This window comes from Microtus ochrogaster, unplaced genomic scaffold (genome assembly GCF_000317375.1).
Source record: "Microtus ochrogaster isolate Prairie Vole_2 unplaced genomic scaffold, MicOch1.0 UNK15, whole genome shotgun sequence".
NCBI classification, from domain to species: Eukaryota; Metazoa; Chordata; class Mammalia; order Rodentia; family Cricetidae; genus Microtus; species Microtus ochrogaster.
The window spans coordinates 103,430-131,007 of NW_004949113.1; the positions used below are offsets into that span (position 1 = coordinate 103,430).

The 27,578-nt window shown below is 47.3% G+C and overlaps 1 protein-coding gene across 5 annotated transcripts in view; it reads right to left on the minus strand.

The window, feature by feature from the left end:
• Cers4 (ceramide synthase 4) overlaps window positions 1-26,911 on the minus strand; it is a 35,300-nt gene extending 8,389 nt beyond the window's left edge. The window contains exons 1-2 of one of the 5 annotated variants that reach the window (XM_005366948.2): window positions 26,760-26,911; window positions 2,147-2,320 (exon numbers count right to left, since the gene is read on the minus strand). In XM_005366948.2, the coding sequence (XP_005367005.1) occupies window positions 2,147-2,319 (173 nt within the window). In that variant the 5' untranslated portion in view covers window position 2,320; window positions 26,760-26,911. Of the gene's footprint in view, window positions 1-2,146; window positions 2,321-16,008; window positions 16,034-25,542; window positions 25,758-25,943; window positions 26,334-26,759 lie in introns of those variants that run through there. The other 4 variants (XM_013353696.2, XM_013353695.2, XM_026789191.1 and 1 more) reach the window with 4 other exon arrangements.
• Between the last annotated feature and the right edge of the window lie 667 nt (window positions 26,912-27,578).

Here is a 27,578-nt window from a genome sequence, read left to right on the forward strand (position 1 = left end):
ATTTAGTGGGTTTTGGAGAAGGAGGGAAGGAGGGAAAGGAAAAGGAAAGAAAGAGAAAGAAAGAAAGAAAGAAAGAAAGAAAGAAAGAAAGAAAGAAAGAAAGAAAGAAAGAAAGAAGCAAACTAGTCCCTCTGAATGTGGTTGACAGTTGGGGCAGACTGAGGGGCCAATGTCATTGGCACTGGGATTTGTCTCTACTGAATGTACTGGCTTTTTGGGATGCTATTCTCTTTGGATGTATACCTTGTTCAGCCTGAATGTAGTGGGGAGGGCCCTTGGACCTTCCACAGGGCAGGGTGGCTTGCTCTCTCTTAAGATTGGAGGGGGTAAGGGGGTATGTGGAGGGAGTGGGAGGGAAGTGGGAGGAGGCGAGGAAGTGGGAATTTTGATTGGTATTTTTTAAGCAATAAAATAAAATAATTTTTTAAAAAACGAACCTGAGGCCTAGATCCATCTACTGAAAAACTCCTGTTAGATACCACTCCTGTTAGATAGTGGTGGAGCAAGGGAGACCAGTCTCTGTTGAGTACTTACCCCACATGGGGAAGTCCAAGCTATGATATCGTGTCTGCTTGCTTGCTTGCTTGCTTGCTTGCTTGCTACAGTCTCCCTATGCAGCCCAGCCTATGTTCAAACTGGCAATCCTCCTGCCTCAGCCTTCCCAATGCAGGGATTACAGTCATGTACCACCATGCCCAGCCTAAGATCACCACTTAAATGTGAAAATACACCCATCTGGGCTCTAGTGGTGAAGTTGGGCACAGTACCACCCTACTCTCCTGTCCATTAAGAGGTGTGGCCTTGTTGGAGGAAGAGTGTCATGAGGGTGTGGGCTTGGAAGTCTCATATATGCTCAAGCCACACCCAGTGTCTCAGTCACTTCTTGCTGCCTACAAGACATAGGACGACATTTAGCTACTTCTCCAGCACTACATCTCCCTGCAAGCCACCATGTCACATGATGATAACAGAATAAACCTCTGAAAATGTAAGCCACTCAAATTAAATGCTTTTCCTTTATAAGAGTTGCCATGGTCATGGTGTTTTGTCACTGCAATAGAAATCCTAATTAAGACATCTCCCATCCCTGTTTTTCCCAGCTCCTGTGGGAAAGCAACCTTCTTTGAAGGCCTGTCTAAACTGGGCTTCCCACAATTCCTACATACCCAGCTGATCTACAAATGTTACTGAACATGTTACTTAGACATGTTACTAAAGCACTCTGTGTCTCCATTTCTTCCTTTGTAAAGCAGGATTAATAGCAGTTCCATCTCATATATGGGCATCATGAACTGAACTAAGACATGCAGACATCTTAGAGTTGTACATGGCAGAGGTGCCTTCAAAAGTATATGAAGGGACTAGGGAGATAGTCCAGTAAAGATATTTACCACACAAGCATGAGGACATGAGTTCAAATCCCCAACACCCATGCAAAAACCTGGATGTGGCCATATGCCTGCCTGGGGGTTGTGGGGAGAGAGAAAGAAAGATCACTCAGGCTTGCTAGTCACCCTGCTGGAAGGCAGTAAGATAGTGACAGGAGTATGTGCTCTGACTTCTGCACACATATACACATTTAAAAAAAAATAAGTCTATGAGGTAAATATAACTTCAGCAAATGCTCCTTAGATCACTTACATCCTGTCTGTGTTCAGGGGGCTGAGAGCTCAGAAACCCCTTGATGGTGGGAACCACAAACCAAGTGCACTTCTGGTTAGGGCTTGAAGCTAAAATGGGATCCTCCTGAGACAGACCAAGGGCTCTGTCTTGAAACACAAGCTTAGAAGAATTGCAGAAGTCTGGAGATGTGACTGAGATGGCAGAATGCTTGCAGAGCACGAATCGGGAGTGGTAGCAGATGCCTATCATAAAACACTTACGAAGTGGAGGCAGGAAAGCAAGATGTTCACGGGGCTAGAGAGGTGGTTCAGCAGTTAAGAGCACTTGCTGTATTTCCAGGAATGTAGTTTAGATGCCAGCACCCAAACCAAGTGGCTCCTAACCACCTGTAACTCCACCTCTGGGGAATCTGACACCATTTTCTGACCTGTGGGCACCTGCATGCTCATAGTACACATACACACATACATATGCATGCATGCATGCAAACGCAGGGCTCCACCAGCCACAGCATGGCACTCACCTCTCAAAGACGATACGCACAGCCACCAGGACCAAAGCCACTGGCAAGGCAGCAAGCATGTGGTGAGGGTGGGCGAACACCAGGCCATCTCGGTCCTCCAGCTGTGCCCATGTGCTGTTGGGTGGTAACCAGTACTTCTCCTGCCACAGCCACTCATTGAAGCTGAACAACATGCTGTGGAGACACAACCAGGTAAGTGCAGATCAACTCAACTAGAAGCGTGTATACCGCGGAAGAGGCTGAGCATCCAGAGCCACAGAGCATTCTACTTGAAGGAACGTCAGAAGAGGGGAAGACTGGAGAGAAGGCACGGTGGTTTAGAGCACTGACTGCTCTTCCCAAGGACCAGGGTTCAATTCCCGCCTCCCACACAGCAACTAACGGCCATCTGCAACTCCAGCTCTAGTGGAGTCAAAGCCTCCTGGTTCTCACAGGCACTGCACTCGTGGTGCACAGACATACATGCAGGCAAAACACCCATACACACTGGGGTGGTCTGAATGGGAATGCCTCCAGAGATTCACATATTGAATGTTTGGTCCCTAGTTGAAGGACCTTTTAATTTAAGAAGAATTAGGAGCTATGGCTTTTGGAGAAGGTGTGCCACTGAGGTGCTAACTCTAGGCCCAGTGTCCCTCTGCCTACAGGTCAGGATATAAACTCTTAGCACCAGACTTGCCTGCCTGTTGGCACACTCCCTGCCATAGTAATAAAATGAACCAACCCTCTGAAGCTGTAAGCAAGCCCCAATTAAATATGTCTTTTCTTTCCTCAAGATCCAGCAATACCACTTTGGGATATATATCCAAAGGATGCTCAATGATAACACAAGGACATGTGCTCAACTATGTTCATAGCAGCATTGTTTGTCATAGCCAGAACCTGGAAACAACCTAAATGCCCTTTGATTGAAGAATGGATAAGGAAAATGTGGTACATTTACACAGTGGAGTACTACACAGCAGAAAAAAATAATGACATCTTAAAATTTGCAGGCAAACAGATGGATCTAGTAAACATCATATTGAGTTGATCTGGATCATAGATCCAGAAAGACAATTATCATATGTACTCACTCATAAGTGGTTTTTAAACATAAAGCAAAGAAAAACTAGCCTACAAATCACAATCCCAGAGAACCTAGACAACAATGAGGACCCTACGAGAGATATACACAGATCTAATCTACATGAGAAGTAGAAAAAGACAAGACCTCCTGAGTAAATAGGGAGCATGGGGACCATGAGAGAGGGTTGAAGGGAAGGGGAGGGGAAGAGAGGGGAGCAGAGAAAAATATATAGCTCAAAAAAATCAAATAAAAAAACAAGAAAAAAGAAAGAAAAAAGTGATTAGGCAGTGGTAGAATAGCTGGACATGCTAAAGCAACATTGAGAAAAGTCATTCATGGCTATAATGACTGGACATATTTGGATGTAGAGATTACAATTACTGTGATGAGAATAAGAATAACTAATGTAGAGTGCACAATGCACCATGTGTGCCACAGAAACGTGTCTGTTTTCACTGGGACAGGGAAACAGACTTGAGAGTGTCAGTAGAGTATATAGAACTGGGTTAGCAAGCCATCACCTAACAAGGACAACGAAAGAAGTTAAGAGATTAAGTATATTCCACACATTAGTGAAACAAAAAGTATAAAAATTAAAGAATACAAAAAATAAAAATTCTTCTGTCTAAATGTGAAAAAAGTCAAATAGTAAAGAATTACCTAGAATAAGCACTGAAGTTCCTTTTTTTTTTTTACAGCAACCCTGATTCTTTCCTTTGAGAAGACTTTCTTAGAGTTGGCTTGTGTATTCTTCCAGACATTTCACTATCCACATGGATGAGTTTGTTTAAAGTAACTTCCTATAATAATCTTCACAAATATATGCATTTATTTGGCTTTTACTACATTTAATAATAGATATGGAGTATATTTCTATTTCAACATTACAGATCAATATTTTTCTTGCTATTTTATGTTTAATTGGATATAAAGAAAATCACAGGCCGGGTGGTGGTGGCGCACGCCTTTAATCCCAGCACACGGGAGGCAGAGGCAGGCGGATCTCTGTGAGTTCGAGGCCAACCTGGTCTACAAGAGCTAGTTCCAGGACAGGAACCAAAAGCTATGGAGAAACCCTGTCTCGAAAATCAAAAAAGAAAGAAAGAAAGAAAGAAAGAAAGAAAGAAAGAAAGAAAGAAAGAAAGAAAGAAAGAAAGAAAGAAAGCCACAGTACAATTGCATCATCTGGCTAATAAGAAACCAAAGGACTTCTCTTTTAATTCTGTAGACTTTCACTGTTTTCCTTTTATTATTGTTTGATCCCTTTGTTCTATTTGTTCTCTGAGTTAAAGTTTATTTTATAAGTTGCCACAACCATGGTGTTTCATCACAGCAATAGAACAGTAACTAAGACACACATAAAAATAAATAAATCTTTTAAAAGTCAGTAAACAATACAGTAAACAAATCTCTGGTTTGTCTGAGAAAGCATTTCCATGGTTAGATCCTGGAAGTTCTGACTTAGTGGTTCATCTTCGATGAATACAGAAAAAAGTAGGAAGAGCGCTTGGAGGTTGCAGGGCACGTTCTTGGGTATGCAAGTGCCTGAGCCCTGCCTCTAATCCTTTTTATCTGCTTCCTGACCATGGTGTCTCAAACTGCTCTGCTCCGCCACACCCTCCACGTGATGTAATGATGCTTTCCAAGTAGAAACCCAGGATAAATCTTTTGTCCATTAAATTGTTTGATATATGTTTTGTCACAGTGATGAAATCGCTTAACTGAGGTTTGATGTCTGCTGGTGTGGTTTGGTTTTCTTTATTTTGTTTTGTTGGGGGGCAGTTGTTTCATTTTTCTTTTCTTTCAAGATTAATATAGTTTTTGTGTGATTATTTGGGTCTGGGTGGCCAGGAAACAAAAATAAGTCTCCATTTACAGGGAAGAATTTAAAAAGGTGCATAAAATCAACCAAGAGCCCCTATATGCACATGCTCACATTTATGTGTGCGCTCATACACACAAATAACATGCATACAAAGTTATGCACACTACACATGCAAATAAAAACAAATCACCTCACAAAAGTAGGAGGTGGCATGTTCCTGCAATCCCAGCACTCAAGCCATGAGAGGCAGGAGACCCTTGGTTTCATGGTGAGTTTGAGGCCAGCCTAAGCTATGTAAGACTAACTAAAAAAGAAAAATCAAATTTACATTGACAAACAAGAAAAGAATAACAAAATCAACACCGAGGGCAGGTGTGTCTACACAAAATGCTATCTAAACTCAAATTTGTCTCTCAGCACCCTTCCCCCTCCCTCCTCAAAGCACAAAAAGACTTACACACACACCACACACACACACTGTCCACACAAAATGTTATCAACATAAAATTCAAAATTAGTCAAATAAATTTATGATGCTTAGGCTGGCTTCCTACAGCTACTCTTGCAAACTGGTTATCTGACGGTTCTTTAGATCAAAAGTTCCAAATGGGGTCTCACTGGGCTCAAATCAATGGGTAAGCTGGCTTGCTCTGGAGGCTCCTGGAAGAATCTGGATATTGTCTTTCCCAGTATCAAAACTCTAAATTCTACAGTTGAGCCATGCCCCCATGCTGTGGGACAGTGGTCTGTACCCTGTCACTTGTATTTTAATAAAATGTTGATTGGCTAGTAGTCAGGCAGGATGTATAAGTGGGACGACCAGGTAGGAAGTAGAGGCAGATCAAATAGGCAGGAAATAGAGGCTGGGCAATGAGAGCAGGAGAATTCTGGGAAGAGAAACTCAGTCTGTCACCCAGACACAAAGGACTCAAGATGAGAATGCCTCATTGATAAAGGTACCAAGCCATGTGACTAACACAGAAAAGAATTATGGGCTAATATAAGATGCAAGAATTAGTTAATAAGAAGCCTGAGCTAATAGGCCAACCGGTTTATGATTAACGTAGACCTCTAGTGTTTCTTTGGGACCAAACCACAGGTCCAGAAGGAACCGAAATCTCAGTCAACACCCCAGCCACCACCTGTCCAGAAGGGACAGAAATCTCAGTCAATATCCCCAGTTCCTTGCTGTGGGATTCTAAGCAGCAGTAAGGCTTCAGGGTTCCTCAATTTTCACATTTTCTTTTGAAACTCAGCTCCATCTCCTCATATCTGCTATGGCCAATCTGAAAACTGAGTACAGCAAATCCCTACTTTAGTGGGTTATGATGAGGCTAGATGGAGTAGAGGTAGGACATAGGTGGTGACTATTCATAAGCATTTTATCTTGGTTGGTTTAATTTCTGGCTTGGTCATGTCCCAGTTATGTACCCTTGGTAGTAGATGATTTAATCTCTGTGTCTCAGCTTCCCCATCTGTAAATGGGATCCACAATAATCCCTTCCAGGAGGACTGGGAGGTTGGGAACGATGCCTAGAGCTACACAAGTGACAGTCAATAATGGTCACCAGAGAGAAAATTGATGGTCTGTGAAAGATTGAGAAGTCATTGGTATATGGCAGCTTCTGGAAGATTCTTTGTGTTGTGGGGTATATAGTGGTATATTATTTCTGTTTTAATAAATAAGCTTGCCTGAAGATCAGAGGGCAAAGCTAAACCACAAGAGGTCAGGCAGTGGTAGCACACACCTTTAATCACAGGATTTGGGAGATAGAGGCAGACAAATCTCTATGAGTTCGAGGCCACCCTGGACTATACAAAATTGATCCAGAAAACAGATCCAGGTGGTGGTGGCTCACACCTTTAATCCCAATACTAGGGAGTCACATGCCTTTAATCCCAGCATTAGAGAGGTGGAGACAGGAGTGATATGGCTGGGTAGAGAGAGAAATATAAAGGGGAAGAGACAGGAACTCGCAGGAGTGTGGAGTCTGAGGTTGGTGGAGAGCACTGCAAGATTATCCCTTTGTTTGAGCCTTGGCAGAGGTAAGATTTCTCCAGTCGCTTGACTGCTTTGATTTTCTGATCTCCATCTTGAACCCCAATATCTGTCTCTTGAGTTTTTCTTATTCATGCAACAAGGTAGTATATGCATATATGTACAAGTGCATGGGCCCATGCACGCACATGTGGAGCCCAGATTATAGTGGCTATCTTCCTAACTAGCTTGTTTTCCTGTTGAAATAGGAGCGGTGGGCTGTGTCCCGCCACCCTGCTGCCCGCAAGGCTAGCTTTACCCAAAATAATTACACAGATACTGTATTCTTTTAATCACTGCTTGGCCCATTTCTATCTAGCCTCTTCTAGGCTAATTCTCACATATTAATTTAGCCCATTTCTAATCATCTGTGTTGCACCCCAAGGTGCGCTTACCGGGAAGATTCTAGCCTACGTCCATTCTGGGTCGGAGCTTAATCGCGTGTGCCTCAGAGAGCAGAGCTCTTGCCTCTGCCCGCAAGAGTGGAGCATCGTGTCTCTCTGAGGCGTCTGCCCCCAAGAGGAGAGCTGTCGAGTCAGAGGCAGGCGGATCTAAGTTTTTCGAGACAGGGTTTTTTCTGGCACTAGCTTTTGTAGACCAGGCTGGCCTCGAACTCACAGAGATCTGCCTGCCTCTGCTTCCCAAGTGCTGGTATCAAAGGCGTACGCCACCACGGCCGGCCAAGTCACTTTGTATCAGACCAAATCTGCCTCTGTGGCGGCTTTTGTTGCAAAACTGCAGATACTTGAGCTTCTGCTAATTCAGGCAGTGGGGTTCCACTGCAAACTTAGCCAAGGCAGGCAGAATGGGCCTGTGTGGCCGAGTGTGTCTCAGACTCGGCACTGGGGCCCGAGTCACGAACTAAAAAACAGCACCCAGGAGGGTGCTGTGTTAGCTAGCGGGCTACCCGCTTGAGTCGGGGGCAAAATAGCCCGACGTTGGACACCATTTTCCAGCTTATTTTTTGAGACAGGGTCTCTCACTAAACCTACAGCTTGCCAGTTGACTAGACTGACCAGCCAGTGAGCTCCCAAGAGCTTCCTGTCTCTGACCCCCAGCACTGGCATTACAGGCATGTCCGTGAGAGCTGGGCACTTGAACTCAAGCCCTTTGCACACTGAGTCAGCACCGAGGCCTTGGATGATTTTCTTCATGCCCCTTCCCCACCCCTATCCCCAGTTCTGAGAGTAGAACCCAGAGCTTTGACCAGGCTAAGCAAATGCTCCCCAGAAGACACATCCCCAGCCCTAACTAACACGCTACCATTAGCTGTGACCCTAATCCTTCATTGGGGATTTCTAGGAAGGGATTCCACCACCGAGTCACACTCCCAGACTCACAATGGTGGATTCTAAGCCTGTTCTCTACTGCCAAACCATGCCTCCACCCTCTTATTGGAGGATTATAGGCAGGCCCAGTCCCCTGGTAAATTCTAGATAAAGATTTTCTTGGGCTTAGCAATACACTTCCAGCTCCTCACTGTAGGAGTATAAACTCTACTGCTGAGCCATATCCCCAACCTTTGCTTTAAAATATATAATCTTGCCCAGTCTGGCCTCCACCTCTCAAATGCTAATAGGCATATATCACCACACCTGCCATGAAAAATATTACTGTTGTTTTTGCAGTGCTGGGACAGGACCCATGGTCCCTCACATGCTAGGCAAGCACTCATAATTGAGCCACCCCCTACCCTAGCCCCTGGTTCTTAAACTCAGGGTCTCCTATGCAACCCAGGATATGCTGGCATTCAAAATCCCCCGGTCTCTGCCTCCCCAGTGCTAGGATAGAAGGTACGCAGCACTATAGGCTTTCTAGATGATTCCTAGGCAGTTCCGAGCAGACTCACTCTGCCTGGAAACCCTCCTGACCTTCATTGTCCTTCCCTTAAAGTCTGGCTCCTGTGCTCAAGCTGGGTTGGGCCAGAGCAGCCCACAAAGCAAGTAAGAGTGAGTGAGGTCAATGGGAGAGTCAGCAGAGGTGGCTGGGCCAGCATGCTCAGTCTGAGCTTTTATTATCCTCAAGGCCCTCCTACCCCTGAGTTCCTCCCCACCCCATGCCACCACCACCTCCCACCACCACCCCACACCCCTGCCAGCTCGCTCTTTGAAGCCTAGCTGGCCCCACTCCCAGCCAGGCCCCTGCCACCTGGGACTGCTGATAATCCCTCTTACTAACTAAAAATATCCCTGTATGCAAGGAGGGAGAGACCAGGGCTTTGTGCTGAAGGGCCCAACAGAGGGGCCAGCTAAGCTGAGGAGAGAGGGAGGAGAGAAAGGAAAGGCAAGGGGAGTGGATAAGGAGCTAAAAGCCCTACCCTGACATGCCTAACCGGGGCCTGTGTATTTAAATTTGATCCTTACTATTCTGAAAGTCCCAATGGACAGAGATGAGCACACTCCGAACAGAAACTTGTGTCCCTCACTTCCGGGTATCAGACTATTGAAACAATGGGCCCCAAGAAACTGGAATTCCCCCAGGAATCTCCTGCTGGGAGAGAAGAAAGCCTAGAGCAGAAGCCAGCAAATGGACAGTGAAACATTGTTTCATAAGGCGCTGAAAACTTCTCAGACCCCCTTGCTGGGAGGACTGGAACACACACACAACATACACACGTACACACAAGCATATACACGCCTGCGCGCACACACACACACTTTCAAAAATTGTTCTAAAGTTTAATGTTAGGAGCTGGGTGTGGCACACATCTGTCATCGCAGCCCTTAGAAAGCAGAGATCAGAGGAAGGCAAGTCCCAGGTCAGCAGCTTGGACTGTATTTTGAAAGGAAAAAAGAAAAAGAGGAGCAGGCTGTAGCTCAGTTGGTAGAGCAATTCCCCAGAACGCAAATGCATGCACAAGGCCCTGGTTTCCATGCCCAGCACTCCACTCCGTGAGAATGGTGACGTACAACTACCAACCCTGCCCGTGGGAAGTAGAGGCAGCGGGATCAGAAGTTCAAGACTACCCTTGGCTAAACAGCTTGAGGACAGTTCATGCTACACCAGACTTTGCTTCAACACAGTAAAAATAAAAACAGGATAGCAAGATGGTTCAGCAAGCCCTCTGGCTTGCCACTAAGTCAGTGACCTGAGTTCAACTGCTGAGTGGAAAGGGGGCACTAACTCCCTCAATTGTCCTCAGGCCTCCACATGGACGCTGTGACACACGTGTGCCCACACAGACACAATGGCATCACATACTGAGTTTCAGATTTTTTAGTGAGGTGCTGAAGAGATGGCTCACTCATTAAGAGAGAGGCTGTTCTTGCAGAGGACCCAGGTTCAATTCCCAGCACCTCCATGGCAGCTCCCAATCATCTGTGATTCCAGTTCCAGGGGATCTGGTGCCTTCTCCTAGCCGTTGTGGGCACTGTACATACATGGTGCACAGACATGCATGCAAGCAAAACACCCATACACACAAAATAAAAGTAAAGGTTAAAAAAAATTAAGTGTTTTAGTGAAACAGATTCTTCAGGCATCTGCAAGTCAGGCTACGTTTCCTCCTTCTGGACTCAGCTCACTCCACATCACCCCACACCACAGGCAAAGTAGCCACCCTGCAGCCAGGTATGAGCCTTCCGTGCAGAGAGGACCCTGTGCCACCACACACTGCTGGATCATGTGAACTTTTCTCCTGTGGGGATCTGGATTATAAATATTCCCCAGAAGTACACGTGTTGAGGGCTATGTCCCTGGCGGGTCAGTGTTCCACAAGGAAGCCTGCTGAATGTAACTGAATCATGAGCCCTCTGGGCTCACCAGAAAACTGAGTGGCTGATGGATTCGCAGCCTAATGCGCGTGGCAACAAAGAAGCAGGTTGCTGGTAAAGGGGCTAGCGCTCTATCTATCTATCTATCTATCTATCTATCTATCTATCTATCTGTTTTTCTCTGTATCCTCCCTCCCTCCTCCTCTTTTCCCCTCCTTCTCTTTCCTCTCTGCCTCTTCTCCCTCCCTCTCTCCTCCATCTCTCGCCCTCTCCCTGTCTCTTCACTTCCGTCCTCCTCTCTCTCCCCTTCATCCATCATCTCTGGACCCCATGAGGTGAGCAGTCTGCTCTGTCTCATCACAAGCCAGGGACTACGACCTCTGAAACTGAGAGCCCAAAACAAACCTTTCTGCCTTCGAAGTTAACTATCTCAGATAGTTAATCACAAATCTGGAAACCTAACACCCCTACTTAAAAGTCAGCACCTCAAGCACCCAACCACCACCACCTCACCCCACAGCCACTTCCATGAGGCTTGGAATGAACATGGCTGGGTCTGGGTCCCCACACAGTAGCATGTCTCCAGGGGTCCCAGCATCACGGTATGTGAGAGCAGGGTCATACAGGGACAGCTGGAGATGATGGAGAGGTCTGTCATCCCAGTACTTGGGAGTAATTAAGTCAGGAGGATGGTAAGTTTCAGGCAAGCTTAGGCTACAACGTGATGCCCTGGGAAGGGGCAAAAAGGAGGAGTTAAAAGGAGAAAGGAAAAGGGAAGGAAGAGGAAAGGGAGGGAGAAAGGTAGGAAAGGAAAGAAATAAAAAAAAAAAGTTGGGTGGTGGCGCACGCCTTTAATCCTAAGACTTGGACCAGTGGCAGGTGATCTCTGAGGTCTAGGCCAGCCTGGTCTACAGAGAGAATGCCAGGACAGCCAGGGCTACACAGAGAAACTCTGTCTTGAAACACCAAAAAGAAAAGGAAAACACAATAACTTTGTGCTTAAAATTTATGGTTCTATACACATATACACACATTATTTTGGAAGAAGGGGTGAGAAAAGGTCTCAGTGTAGCCCAGACAACATCAAACCCACTATGTAACTGTGATTACCCATAAGCTCCTGCTTCTCCTACCTGCACCTTCCAAGTGTTGAGAGATTACAGGCACGCACCACCACTCCCAGCATACTCTGATGTACTTTGACATATATCAAAACCCATGACATCACTGCCTCAGTCATAATGAGCATCTTCATTCCTCCCCTGAAATGCTCTCTGTGGAACCCCTCCTTCTCTCCTAGCAGAATCAATCCTGACGTGCAGCACTTGGTCAGAAATCTTAGGGTGCCTCGGGAAGATTGAGGAGGGGGAGAAAGTTGTGGCTTGGATAAACCTTGGAGGCTTTTAAGTGAAAGAAGACAAGGTAAACACTGCCATGATTCCAACAACAGGAGGTCCCTGGAACAGTCAAAAGGACAGAGGCCTGGGGTCATGGCTCAGTGGGTAGAGTTTACTGTGCAAGAATGAGGGCCTAAGCTCAAGACTGTCTGGAACTCCAAAATCTGACACCTCACACAGACATACATTCAGGCAAAACAAAATAAAAATAAAAATAAATAAATCACTTTAAAAAAAATGAGGGCCTGAAGGGTATCCCCAGTACCCAAATACGAAAATCAGGCATGCCAACATACACCTGTTACCCCAGCCCTAGAGAAGTGGAGAGAAAGACAGGGTCCCTAGGGCCAGTCTAGCTGAATCAGTGAGCTCTAGGTTCAGTGTGAGACCATGTGTTAAAAAACCAGACGAACAATTGAGGAAGACACCTGATGCCTGATGTCACCATCTGAACTATACATGCACTTATATGCACATGTGTACACACACACACACACACACACACACACACACACACACACACACAGACTAGAGGTTGCCAGAGCTTGGCAAGGAAGAGGGAGAACTGAGAAGTTAATGTTTAATGATTACTGCTTGAATTGTGCAAGATAAAAACATTCTGTAAACTGGGGCACAGCTATGTGAATAAATTAGGAATGCCAAACTGTGCACTGTCTGGTGTGGGTAGACCAAAGAATTAAGAAAACAAAGTAAAATGCAGGGAGACAGTAATGGCCCCATTTCTAATTTATGTAATGGAAAACCACCAGCACAGTTCAGTTTGGGGTAATGACAGAGGCAGCCTCATCAGACTCACAGATGCCAATGATATGTTTCAGGCAAAACATAAAAACACTACCTGAGTTGGGTGAGAGGCAGCATGCCAGGAAACAGAGCTAAAAGGGAAACTGAGGCAGGAGAATGGCAAGTTCCAGTAGAGACTGAACTAAAGAATGAGTTCAGTGGTAAAGAACCTACCTGGAATCCACTAGTAATGAGCTGGGGCAAAGCTAAATGTGAACCCTTGCTTAATATACAGGAAGCCCTGGGATCAATCACCAGCATCACTAATAATAATAACAACAATACTACCTAGAAATTCTTGTGCAGTTTTTTTTTAACTTAATTAATTAATTACTTAGAGATAGAGTCTTGCAACTTAGCCCTGGTTAGTCTGAAATTTGTTATGGAGGCCATGATGGTTTCAAATTCTCAGTCTTCCTGTCTCAGCCTCCCAAAAGCACGAGGCTATTTAAAGTTAAACCAGTGTGTCCTGGGGGCTTGGTTAGCTCAGTTGTAGAGCTCTTGCTTGCTTGCCACACTCCAGGCTCTAAGTTCCATCCCCAATAACACACACACACACACACACACACACACACACACACACATATGCACACACTTCCCAGAACCCACAGAACACTTGGGCATGACAGCATGCATCTGTAATTCTTGCCCTGAAGATCAGAACCAGGCATATCTCTGGGCTAGCCAGCTGGTCAATCTAGCCAAGGAAAGACCTTCCTCAAAAAAAAGCAGAACAATAAAGGAATTCACAAACACCACACTTGTGAGAATACACACACTTAGTTCCTCAGTCTTACCAGCTAGATATACATTCACTGCCACATATGACTGGCAGTCACTATGCCTGCCAGTGATGATCATCACACAACGTGATACCAGACAGGACTGCTCTAGACAATGACCAGGGCCAGAAATAAGCCAAATGACGATTCATGTGCCTGTAATCCAGCACTCAGGAGGCTGAAGCAGGGAAATCATGAGTTACAGGCTAGCATTAGCTACACAGCAAGACCCTGTCTCCTAAAAAGGGAGAGAAGGGAAGGAAGAGGAGAGGAGAAATAGGGAGAGGGCAGGGAGGGGGAAGGGAGGCCCATTTTATGTTTTACATAGTTTACCATTAGGTAAGAATGGATAGGGACCATCAAAGTATCTCTGCAGGTAAAGCTGCTCGCTGTCAAGTCTGAAGCCCTGAGTTCAACCCCTAGGACTCACATGATGAAAGGAGAAAAACTGACTGAAAATTCTGCTAGAGAGAAGGCTACGGCACCCAAACACAATAAAACAAAACTTAAAAAATAAAAATAAAAATGTATACAGCCTGAGCATCTTCTAGGACAACGTCGAAAAGGTCTCTCATACACGTACACAGGACTAGAAGTCTAGAGGATTGGGGGTGGGGGGATGACCAAGCGGATGTGGCTCAGTTGGTACAGCTCTGGCCTGGCATGCATGAAATAATGGTTCCATCCCCAGTGCTAAATAAATCCAACTGAGGTGGTGACTTGTTATCCAGAACTGGGGAGGTAGAGGCAGGAGAATCAGAAATGTAGAAACCAGGCTCAGTCACATGAAAACCTGTCTCAAAAAAGGAAATCTTAAAAAAAATATTAAATGGTTGGGAAGATGGCTCAATGGGTAAAGCTCTTATTGAAATAACTAACACAGCCCTTGGGTTTGGATTCCCCGTACCCCTATAAAGCCAAGAGTGTGCGTAGGTGTCTACAATATCAGCACTGCCTCATTAAGACGGGATGTTCTGGGGAAACTCATGGCTCACCTAGTAGTCACCCCACACCCTGCCTCGATCACGGAAGGCAATGGTTGTCCTTTGATCTTTACATGTGCATGATTGGGAGAGAGGAAAAGAACTCTTGAGAGCATTGACTCAGTGCTGATCCATCTCATGTAAATCCATACTGGGGGCCTGTGAGGTCCATGTTACCCAGGTTCTCCTAGGACACAGGCTAGGTTCTGAAACCAGTAGATAGAAGCAGGAGGCTAAGAAGTTCAAAGTCATCCTCTGCTAAATAGCACCCTCATAACAGCCAGGTGTGGCAGTGTGAGAGATCAAGTTGAAAAAAAAGGGGGGGGGACAATTGAGGAAAATACCCAGTGTTTACTTCTGAGCTCCACATGTCTATGTGTGTGTGCAGCCACACACATAATAGGAAACAAAATTAATTTTTAAAGAAATAAGAAAAGAAACAAAGGTTTGTTTGGTTGGTTTGGGTGCTTGCTTGGTTTTTACTAATTATTTTGTTTATTAATAAATTAATAATTGTTTATTTTGTTTACTAATTATTTGGCACTCAGCATTTGGGCCATAACACGTGGTAGTCAGAGGACAATCTATAAGAATCCATTCTTTCTTCCACCGTGTGGACTCTGGGGACCAAGCTCAGATTGTCAGGCTTGGCAGCAAGCTGCTTTACCGGCTGAGCCATCTCAATGACCATTTCTTTGTTTTAATAGTGGGTCTCTGTGGCCTCAAGGCTGATATCCTCCTGCCTCAGCCTCTTGAGCGCTGTGATAACATGTGTGCCACCATGGCCAGCTGGAAAGTAAGTACACTTCTTCATGCTTCTTCCCTACACTAAGGGCCTCACCTTTCACCAGATTCCTTGCCCAGGGTTTATGGCCCTTAACAGGGCATCTAGCTATGCTCGCTTCCAAGAACCTCGGCCTTCTCGTTCACCACCTCTCAGCGACTCCCGCTCCAATCCAGGCTGTCTTGTTCCCCTCTGTCCTCAGATCATGCTAGTCTTTGATCTATTGTCACTGGCCTTGAGGAAACTCACCCACTCAGAAGCGATGTTCAGCTTTTCATGAATTTCCAGATTTCCCTGTCAAGACCAAATTCACACATCCAACACTGCCTCGTCATTTCTTGTGCAGACATGTCCCCCTAAGCCATCCCCCCACTACAATTCCTTTCTTTTCTACTCATGGCTGCTGGGCCTAGACTCTACCATCTACCCCACCTTCAAAAAAAAAAAAAGGAATGCAAAATACCCACCCAGTCATAAACTGGAACTTCTGGAAGTCTCAGGCAAAGCACATCTAGCAGAAAGAAGACCAACACAATGATCATGGGAGCCCGTGTTGCCCGTTTATGTGATTACTATACTGTATACATTCGGGGTGGGGGTGGGCATGGAACCAGGGCTGTGTGCTAAGCAAGCACTTTACCACGTAGCTACATCCCAGAATGCTATTCTGTTTTTCAATTATTTATTTGATCAATTATTTATAATTTATTGTGCGTTTACGCATGGATACATGCCACGCGTGCATGTGGAGATCAAAGGACAGCCTTGAGGAGTTAGTTCTCTCCTTCCACAGCGTTGAGTGTGCCCAGGCATCAAACTCAGGTCTTCAGGCTGAGCAGCAAGCACTTTTACTCACTGAGCCATCTCAGAGACCCCCTTTTCTCATATTATCTTCCTCACTCTTCCCTGCTCCCAAGCGTGCATGCATCCATGCATGCATGTGGGTGTGGGTGTGTGTGTATGTGCGTGCACATTCGTGCATGCATGTGTGTGTGTGTGTGTGTGTGTGTGTGTGTGTGTGTGTGTATGCGCGCGCACATTCGTGCATGCATTCAAACTTGCCATCCTCTTGCCTCATCCTCCCAAGACATGCACCAACACACCTAGTTTGTAAGTTTTTAAAGAGTTTGGGTTTATTTGCTTGCTTGTTGGTTTGTTTGTTTGTTTGTTTAAAAGTTTTGCTATTATTGGGGTTTTGGGGGGTTGGGGGAGCTTTTGTTTATTTGTTTTGAGATAGGGTCCCTATACAGCCAAATGTGATCTTGAACTTCTCATCCTGCCCTCATATTCTGAATGCTGAGATAGGGGCATGCACCACCCTGGGTTGGAGTTGAACCCAGGGCTTTATATATGCTAGGCAAGCCCTCTACCAGCTGAGCTGTATCCCCAGCCTAACTGTTCTTGGTTAAATTCTCTATGTTAGAACCAGAAGCCACATGGAATAAGTATGGACTCACCTACTGCCAAATGTCCTAGGGTGCCTCTAGGTCATTAAAGTCACGTGACTGTTGTTTATTTTCAAAAGAGACTTTCCCTTCCTCCTTTAGCAAACTAGCATCTGTGCAAGGAGAGCAACGTGGCCATAAAAACAAAGACAGTAAATCAAAATCAAGCTCCATCCTGGCGCTGCTGATTCAAGAAAAGGTGGCAAGTGCTTACTGCTCTGCCTCTGGCTCCAAAGTACCTCGGATAGAAGGCCTGTGCTACCATGCCTGGGGCTGTTGCTGCTTTTTGTTTCACTTTTACTAAAGATTTATTTTTAATTATATGTAATATATATGTCTATGTGTGGGTATGTACACATAAATGCAAGTGCATGAAAAAGTCAGAAGAAGGCATCAGATTCCCCAGGAACTGGAGTTCCAGGGGTTGTGAGCCAACTGAGAGGTGCTGGGAGGCAGATCTGTCGTAAGAACCACATCCGCTCTTAACAAGTCAGCCATCTCTCCAATCCCAGGCTTGTCATGTTCTAAAAATATAACAGCATCTATGCTGCCTCTGACCCTGTACCAAGGGAAGGAAGCAGAGAGGAGAGTTGCAGTGAAGGACACCCATCTGTAGGTGGCCCTCCAGATGACATAGGCTTTGTGACAATACCCTGTGGAGACAGGAACGGCAGTGGGCACAGGGAACATGTCTTTCTTTTAGCTTGAATGGGTGGGCTGAGGGTCCTTGCCAATGATATAGCTCAAAAAGTGAGTCCCCAGTGAAAATATCACAGCCTTAAAGGTTCAGGGGTGTGATACTCACTGATGGTAGCAGCAAGAAAGAAGTCATCTACTCTGGCCCTCCTACATCAGTCCGATAGCAGCTCATAGCTCAAACCTATCTCTTCTGATCATGAACCTGAGGGCTTCTTATGGCTCCTGGCCTGTCAATTAAAGTCTCCATAGTTACCTAGCTCTTCCTACCACTCCACCCAGCCCCACTGATCTCCTTGACTCTATGGCTCTCATTCTAGGTGCACAGATTCCGAAGATCCATTCACACTTCAGCAACAGCACGTTGGGCCTACATATGATTCCAGGTCTTTGGCTGGGCTGCTTCCTCCAGCGGAGTCCCCCAGTCACCACTCCCACTGAGACCCAGCTGACCTTGCAGGTGAGAAACTGCCTGCAACTGCTTCCAAGAAGCCTCCTGGGTACCCATACTGGCTCAGGGGATTCATCACTTCCAGAGACTGCAGTGCCTATGCTTTGCCTACTCTGCCTTGCAATTACTTGCCCAAGCACCCATCTCTTCCCCTAGAACAGGGCTATCTAAGAAGGTAGAAAATGCACCAATTCCTGCCTTGATGATTAATCTTGGTTGTCAACTTGATCAGATTATGAAATCAGCTGAGAGAGGTGCCTCTAAGGATCAGTTGAAGGTATCCCCTGAGAGAATTAACTAAAGGGAAAGGACCCTCCCACAGTGTATGTAGCATCTTCTGGTGGCAGCCTAGATATAAAGAGGTCTGGGGAGAAAACGGGACTTCTTTTGCCTACTTGTCTTCACTGGCTGCTGGTGGGTGCATCTACGTTGTTGCTGTTACCACTACCACCATCTTATATTAACACTAGAACCTATCTCCTTTGACTTTCTACTGTGGACTGAAGACCCTCCAAGAATCCTTCAGGCCTTCTGTGACAAACTGGGACAACCGAGGCACCCAACCTCTAGGACTGAGCTACTACTGCATTGTCACCCACTCCAGTGTGCAGGTAGCCACTACTGGACTGCCTGGTGTATGTTATGCAAGCCTACCTAATAAATCCCCTTTGTAACATATATTCTTCCTATAAGTTCTATTCCTCTAGAGCGGTAATCCTCAACTTGTGGGTCTTGACCCCCACAGGGATCATACATCAGATATTTACATCATAATTCATAACAGTAGCAAAATCACAGTTATGAAGCAGCAGTGAAATAATTTTATGGTGGGGGGGGAGGGTCACCAGTATATGAGAAACTGTATTAATGGGTCACAGCACTAGGAAGGTTGAGAACCACCACTCTAGGGAACCCTGACTAACAGTGTCTATTGCCAGCTCCAAATCCAGCCTCAGCTCAAAATGCACCTCCCAGAGAGGCCTACACCAACCAAAATAAAGGCAATCACCTCATCCTCAGACTGCTTCTGGAAAAAAGAAAATGCAGAAAAATCTTAAATGCTCTGCTTCTGGATGTGAGGTCCAGGAACCTCTAACTAAATAAGACTCATCCCTAAGTCCTTCTGGCCTCTATCTACGTCTCCAGGAAGCCACAGCTGAGCCGTCCATTAAGGACTGGTTGCTTCTATCATCTTGTAGATTGCTGTGGAAACTGAGGCACAGGATCACCCAAGATCATAAAGGAGGAAGCAGAAAGCTGAGACCCAGAAGGTGAGCTTACCCGTCTTACAAACCTCTACCCAAATTGAGCCTGATCTCTACTTAGGCTGTATCCACACGTACCTGGATGCCTGTCATCATTTCGTTTGGGTACCCGCCATGCACCAGATCTACACGTGGGAATCTCCACGGAGAACTGAGTAGGCGGTATAGCTAACTCAGGAGTTCATGTGTTTAAAAGGGCGGGGGAGAGATACATAGTATTTTTTTGTTAATCAGTTTGTTTCATTGTATCAGCCAGCAACTAGTCCCGTGGAGAGAAGAAGGCCTGGAGGAGAATGTGAAGAGGGATCCAGAGGAACCTAGAGGCTACATTTGAAAGACCTGGGTCAGAGGAAATGGCTTCTCAGTAAAGTATAGGCCACAAGCCTATACTTTTTTTTTTTTACTGAGTTTCATCTCCAGAAAGCACTTTTTAAAAAGAAAGGCAGGCCAAGGGGTGTGCACTTGTGATCCCAGAACTTGGGAAGCAAAAACAAAGAAAGATTCCTAGGGCCTGCTGGCCAGCCAGCCTAGCCTAATTGGCAAGCACCAGGTCCCAGTGAGAGGCCCAGTCTCAGAAAAGATGGATGGCGCCTGAGGAAGGACACTGAGCTTGTCCTCCTCCTGTGCTAGCAGAGACATGCACACACAAAGAAGAGAGGGAAGGGAGGAAAGGGAAGAATAAAGAAAGAGGGGAAAGGGGAAAGGAAAAAAAGGACAGACAAACACTGGTCAATAAAAACTCCTTGAGAAGGCAACATTTTAAATGCAGGAGACAAAGAAGAGAAACAGGGACATTCTAGCCAGAGTCAACAGCCAGCCTAAAGACCCTGAGGCAGGGCTATGCACTGGATTCAAGAAACAGACAGTGGCATGGCCACGAGAGAGGGAATAAAGTGAGAGCAGGCAAGGGTCAGCCATCCACACTGAACTGTTCTCAACAGTCGCTCAGCCTGAGACCTGCATCTCTTGCCTCTGTCATTGTCTGTGCCCCCTGTCATCTCCCAGAAGTCTAGGCCCTCTGCCTCCAACCCAGAAGTAAGCCCATTACACCTGTCACATTATAGAGCAGAACCAGGGTCAAAGAGTACCTGCCACCGATTTGGACAACTGCCCAGCATACTATCCAAACTCAGGAAAGACTCATGGTGACACACACCTTTAAAGCCACCACTAGGGATGTCTGTGAATTAAAGGCCAGCCTGATCTACATGAAGAGTTCCAGGGCAGCTAAGGCTACATTGTGAGATTCTGCCTCGAAATTAATTAATTTTGGATCTCAGGTTTGTTTTTTTTTAACCCCCAACAATTCAGATCGAAATATGCTCAGTGAAGTCAGAGCAGGTGATGCCTCAGTCTGTGGTAGGAGTGGGGAGGGTGCAGAGAGCGAGTCACAAGCTCTTGCCCATGTGAAGGGTACAGGGAGAGGGCACAAGTTCCATCTCCACCTCCTGGGAAGAGAGTGGCCACTGGTCCCATCCACAGAACACATGCGCTTGGCTTCTGTGGTTTCTCCTCCAGGCTCAGCATCTTTGAGTCTTCAGGCTCCTCTTGCCTGCTACTCTGCTCTATGTACTGTCTGGCTTTATCAACCCTTGCCTCCATACCAACAGAGTTCTTCCCCTGGCTAGTTCCTTCTCTCTACCCCTGGGCAAGAAGAAAATTTGGACCCCTCTAGGAAGTTTCCCTTGGCAACCTCACCATGTACAAAGGGAAGATGTATTGCCCTGGTTGAGGGGGTGGGGAGAGGTGTAGTCAGTCCTGTCTTCCTCTTTTTTTGAGTTCATTAACACTCATATAGAACAAAATTACAAAGCAAAAAGTTCTATCTACCCACTCATCCTCTCTGGGGTAAGGATTTTCCAAGGGTCTGCTGTGGTTGGTCTTCAGGTCCTTGAGAACCTTCAGGATCTTTGCCTATTCCTCTTAGTTCATTCTCTGTCTCTCTGTCTCTCTGTCTCTCTCTCCCTATCTATCTATCTATCTATCTATCTATCTATCTATCTATCTATCTATCTATCTATCTATCTCTGTTTCAGCCATACCAGCCTCCTTGCTGTGTCTCCAGTACATACCAAGCTTGTGGTGGCCTCGGGACCTTTGCACCTGCTCGTCCCTCTGCCTGGAGTGCTCTTCCTCCACATAATTATCTGGTTTAGGCCTCATCCTTTTTCCTGTCCCTTCCCCCAAGAACACAGGTTTTCCAATACCACCCAATATAGATTTGGATACAAATAACACAAGCAGTGATGGGAAGAAGATAAAGCCAAAAAAACAAAAAAAAAAAAAAACAGGACAAATGGGGACACCAGGATGTGACTAAGAGAGGAAAATCCCTTTTTAGACAGTCATGGAACCTTAGACCAAAATATGGCTTCAGGAGCCCAAAAGGAGCTGAGTGCTAGCCACTCTGGGACATATGATAACATCACACTAGAAAGATACAGAGTCCAGACCGAGGGAAGAGACAGGCTTCTTTACATTCCTCTGACAAGAGATACTCTACTCTGAGTCTGAGGTGGCTTATTAGAAAGGGACCAAAGAGTACCTAGAGAAGGTCTGAAGGAGGAGGGAAGACGGCTTCTCAGGTAAAGGCACTTGCCACCTAACGACTCAATTCAGTCACTGGGACACACATGGTAGAAAAAAAAAACTGACTCCTACAAGTTTTACACATACACACATGGGGGGGCACTGTGAATAAAGTAAAAATGCTGTAAAAGGTCAGGTACATGTGGGAGGAAGATTCCTGTCCATGAATTCCCCAAGCAGGGCATTCGGAGACAGTTTCTTACTTATATTTTAATTAAAGCATTTATTTTTGTAATGCTGGGGATGTTACCCAGGCCTTCACACACGCTAGGCAAGAGTTCTGCCTTCACCCTGGTCTCCAGCACCTCTCAGCCTTTCTCTTATTATTTTTCACAATTTTATTTTTTCATGTGGATGTGAGGAGGTGGTTGCACAAGTGCCATCCTGCGTATGTGAAGGCCAGAGGACAACTTGCAAGAGTTGGTTCTCTCCTTCCACCATACGGATTCTGGAGATCAGTCTCAGGTCATCAGGCTTAGTAGCAGGGGCCTTTACCCAACGGCTCACCATATTGCTGGCCAGCCTTCCTTTTTACTTAACCCATAGCACCTTTGGCTCATGGCTCCCACCTACTCCCTGCCCTCTCTTCCCACCAGCTCCCATCTTTTTCCTCCAAAGCCTGTGCTTGGCCACTCTTTCACCAGCTCGCTATCCGGAGGCAAATACCAGAAACAGATTAACAGATTGCTGAGCTGAATGTAACCCTGTTCCCCTCACACAAGCCACACATATCAATCAATGGCTGCCCCAGCCCACCTAGTCCATCCAAGGTCCACTGAATTCTCACCCATCCAAACCTCCATTTGATACAGTCCCATCACTTGAACCAGATTAGTCACCTCTATTCCGGTCTCCTGGCTCCTGCCCTCATAAGCATCACACACACCCAGCAGTCTGTTCTCTGGGGTCAGAATAGTCTCTAAATTCCCCACTGAGGTCTAGTTATCCTGTTATCCTCCAGACCTCAAGGTTTTTTTTGTTTGTTTGTTTTTAGAAAGAGAGAGAGAGAGAGAGAGAGAGAGAGAGAGAGAGAGAGAGAGAGAGAGATTCCACTGCCCAAAGAGGGCAGAGGAGAGCATCAAATTCCCTGTAGCTAGAGTTATATCAGATGGTTGTAAGCCACCTGATGTGGGTGCTGGGATCTGAACACAGGTCCTCTGCAAGCAAAAACAAGCGCTCTTACCAATGATCAACCTCTCCATCCCCCAAGGATCTCAAAGTCCTTTCATACCTCTGCTAATTAGTCCTCCAAGCACCCAGCAGTGTGCTTAGAGCCTTGTACCTCCTGATTCTTTGGTTTGCAATGCTGCCCCTCTGTCCAGTGAACACAGCTCTCCATTTTTAGCTGAATCACTGTCCCCACTCAGGATGCCTTCTCTGACTCTCCCTGGGTCAAGTCATGCTACTTACTGTACTCGGTTCTGCCCTGAGGCAAGAACTCTGCGCTTAAATGGGCTGGTTTCATCAGGCACTGATTACTAGCCAGGCATTGTCCTCAGCTCTTTAACTATATAGGGTGTTTAAGTGGTATCATTCCCATTTTACAGCTGGGGAAAATGAGGTAAACCTACTAGCCTGAGGGCTGCAGCACTCAAACGGGAGGTAGGTACAAGCCCAGGCAGTAGAATGTGGCAGCCTGGGGCACCCAGATCACAGGGGAGCATCCCCGCTGCAATGATTTCTTGTGTCATTCCAGGAGTAGGAGGAAGAGACCTTTGCTCACTCTCCTTGTCATCTTTTGTAAGCCCAGTGACTCCTTCGCCAACTGTTCACTGTCTCCGAGGCACTATGCCAATGGCCTTGGGTTTGGAGGAGGATGGTGTTCTTCTTATCACAGAGTGGAGTGTGGAGGCCACTCCCAGGACCTCAGGAGTGTAAAGGCACTGAGATTTGTCAAGCACTATCCACAGCTGAGGGCTCATTAATACTCAAAGAAAGATATTGCAGACCCATTTCCTAGATTGGCAAGCAGAAAGTTGGAACCCTTTCCCACAGGCACAGGCTCTCAGCGTATATCTATTGCCCCTTCGCTCCTTGACTCCCGGAAACACTCCCCTTTGGGAGTGAGTGAAGTGAGAAGGGAGGCAAAAAAGATCCCCAATATTCCCTGCGACCTGGCTGGACTCAAGGCAGGCTGAGCGATGCTCTGGGAACTCCACCCAAACAGCAGCTATGGCTGGAAGGGACCAGCTGTACAGGCTAGTGAGCTTCCAAGGCAACTTCCCAGTCTAGGGCTCCTCTTCTCCAGCGCTCCAGCCAGACAATGGGTTCAGCTCACCCCAGCAGAGGTCATGCTGGTGCCTAAGAACCTTGGCTGGGCTCAGACTGCAGTCTTGGGGAGCCCTGTGTCTCCATATCCCAGGCAGTTCATGGGTTTTGCAAGCCAGGCTGGGTCCTACAAGCCTCCTCTTACCTCCACACTCTTCTTCTTCAAGGCTCCCATCCCAGAAATAAAGGGCTCCTCCATGCCCAAGTCTATGGTTTATCTGTCAACCCAGTTACCTGACAAACTGAGGTCAGAGGAATGAAAGTTCAAGGCCTGCCAGGCCAACAGAATGAGTTCAAGGCCAGAATGAACAAGTTAGTGAGACTCTTGTCTCAAAGTAAAACATAAGGGCTAGGTAGATGGCAGCTCGGTGGGTGAATTGCTGGCTATGCAAGCAGAAGAACCTGAGTTCAGATTCCCAGCACCCACGGGGAAAAAAAAATGGGCATTGTGATATGTGCTTGTAACTCCGGTAGGAAGCAGGCAGGAGGGAAGAGGCAGGTGGCTTGTTTTGCCAAAACAGCAAGCTCCTGGTTCAGTAAGAGACCCTGTCTCAGAAAACAGGGTGGAGAGCAACTGAGGGATGCATAAGAAGTCAACCTCTGGCCTCCATACACTTGAGGTCATACACACACGTGTACACACACACACATCTACACTACATGTGAGCACACACACATAAAGGAAGCAACCAAAGTGTTTCCGTGGTGGAGTGCCCCCCTCGCATGAGGCCCTAGATTCAACCTAGTTCTAGAGAAAGAATAATAAGGCCCCTTCCATTCCCTCGGCAGCCCAGCGCTGTCTCCACACAGGCCTTCCCTCGAGGACAACTTCCAAACATGCATGAAACACAGTTCTTCTGGGAGGAAATAAAGAATTTCTAACTTCTCATGTCTTCACACACTTTCCATCAGAGGTCCTGCCAGCTGCCTCTGCCCAGGTCCTTTCAACCTCCCCCCGCCCCCCATATTGGCTGCAGGTTCTACCTCTCAAGACACAATAGGATGGTTGCTGCTTGCTGGCTTAAGCATCCTCCTATCCATAGCTCTGAGAATGAAACTGTGGGCTCCTCATTGTCTTCCAATCCCTTGTCAACCACTCCCTACCTTCTTTCTTCCCTGTATACACTTCTGATACGTCAGCCTCTTTTGTGATCTGCAAACACACCAACCTGGGCCTTTCCCCGGGATGTTGTTGCCCGGGTCCAGAGAGCACTCCACAGCAGGTGCTGCGGTTGGCCCTTTCCCTCACACACCCAGGGGCTCTCTCACGACACTCTAACCCTCTACCTCCAGTATTAGGATGTGTGCTCTCCACGCTCCCGGCACCAGCTGAAACGTTGCAATCCTGTTAAAGACGTTTCTCAGCGGCTGATCTACGCGGCTCCCAGACAATGCCCTGCTGTGTCTATGGCCATCGCCCCGTCCATGGCACCCAGCAGGAGCTCGGCACCGATTCTCCGGTGACAGACACTCCTGTGACGCAGCGCGCGTTCATACATCCGGATTCCCCGCAACACGGGGCCACGATAGCCCCTCTTCGCTAGCGCGCATTTTCCAGTCACGTCCACCTTCACCTTCCCCCTCGGGGGCCCAAAACTCTCTGGTAAAGGTAGCCCGAGCCCCCGACCTGCTGGGAAACCCTGAGAAGTACCTAGGGGACGGAACGATAGGGAGCTCATTGACCCTACCTTGGGGCCGAGTCCGGCTGGTCTTGGCCTGGGAGGCGAGACTGGAGGTCGCTGCGAGGGTTGCTTCTAGGCCGACGCCCCCGGAGAGGGGCACTTGCTTACCTGGGGTGCAAGCGGATGTGTGGAGGCCCAGGCAGGGTGGAAATCAGCAAACCCGAAGATGCCGTAGACACGCGGCTGACGGCTCTGGACCGAGGGATTGTGCTCGCCACTGAGCCTCCACCCACAGGGGAGGAAATAGAGCCCAAGGGGGCCTCGGGGAGGAGTTTGGTGGGGGCTTGGGCGTGGTCTGGGCGGGGGAGGGGCGTGACTTCAGTGTGCTCTGGCCCAGTGTGCTCGAACCCGGCTTGCACAAACCGCTGGGTCTAAGACCCCTGTGCCCTAAACTGCCCAACCCACGTCCTGGCCTCGCCCCCACACCACCAGGTCCCTCCCTTAAAGCCCGCCCCACAATTCTCGGCCTCCTCCAGACCCCGCCCTCAGTCCTAGCCCCGTACCCTGAGACCCCGCCTCCAGCAGACCCTGTTTTGAGAAGCCAGGCTCCACCCCAGTCTATGTCCGGCTGCCCAGAGCTTCCAAATCTCGCCCTCAGCCCCCACCCCGGCGCCTCCAGGACCCGCCCCCAATTCCACTTGGCACTCTACCCTGCACAGCCTCGCAGCGCTGCAAACCCGCTTTCAGGCTCTTCCTCTTGCTTCCAAGGTCTGGTCCCCCGGCCCAGGCCGGCTTTCTCAGGCCCGCCCCAGCTCAGGCCCTTCTGGGCACCTGGCCTTACTCCAATCAAGCTGTTGGTTTCTGCACTACCTTATCTCTGACCTTTTAACGCAGCACCGCCTGAAGACTACTGCTTCAGCTGGTCAACTTCTGGTTCCCGCTTCCCAGTCCTAGATCTCTACGATGCTCTAGCTTGCATGTCCGCCTGCGTCCTGTTTTTCAGACGCACTGATAGGTTCGGCGAAAGAGGCTTGGATTCTTCCACAGGCCTGAACTTCTTACACAATTGGAGAGCGCTCTCCCACTGAGCTGTATCCCATTACTGCCCCACCCCCACCCCCACCCCAACACTCACAGACTTTCACACCCTTTATGAACTTCCCATCCATGTGAGCCTCATCTGATAGAGGGAAGTGATGAGCACAGGACACAGGAAGCAGCTCTGGGCTGCTCCCCTCTTCCCCTCTATGTAATTACTTTTCTTTTGCTGCAATAAAACACTCTGACAAAATCAATTTAGGAAGGAAGGCTAACAGTTCTGAGATGTGCAGTCTATCCTTGAGGGGAAGTCACGGAGGCAGGAGACAGGGGCATCTGATCACACTCTATCTGCAGTCAAGAAACAGTGATGAATGCTGATGCTTAGCTGCCATCCCCTTTTTATATACTCTAGGACCCCAGGCACGGAGCAGTGCACCGCAGTGGACAGGTCTTCCCACTTCCATCTAATGAAGACGCCCAGGCATATCAACAGGTGTTTCTCCCAAAGCTGATAACTGAGATTGAACATTATAGCCTCCAGCTAAGGGACTGAAGCAGACACCTGTATTGATCTTCTCCAGACTTTGGGCTCATTGTGGCCAGGCTTGTAGATTGGACGCTGGACCCTGAACCCATGAAGCCTGAGCTAAACACAGTAAT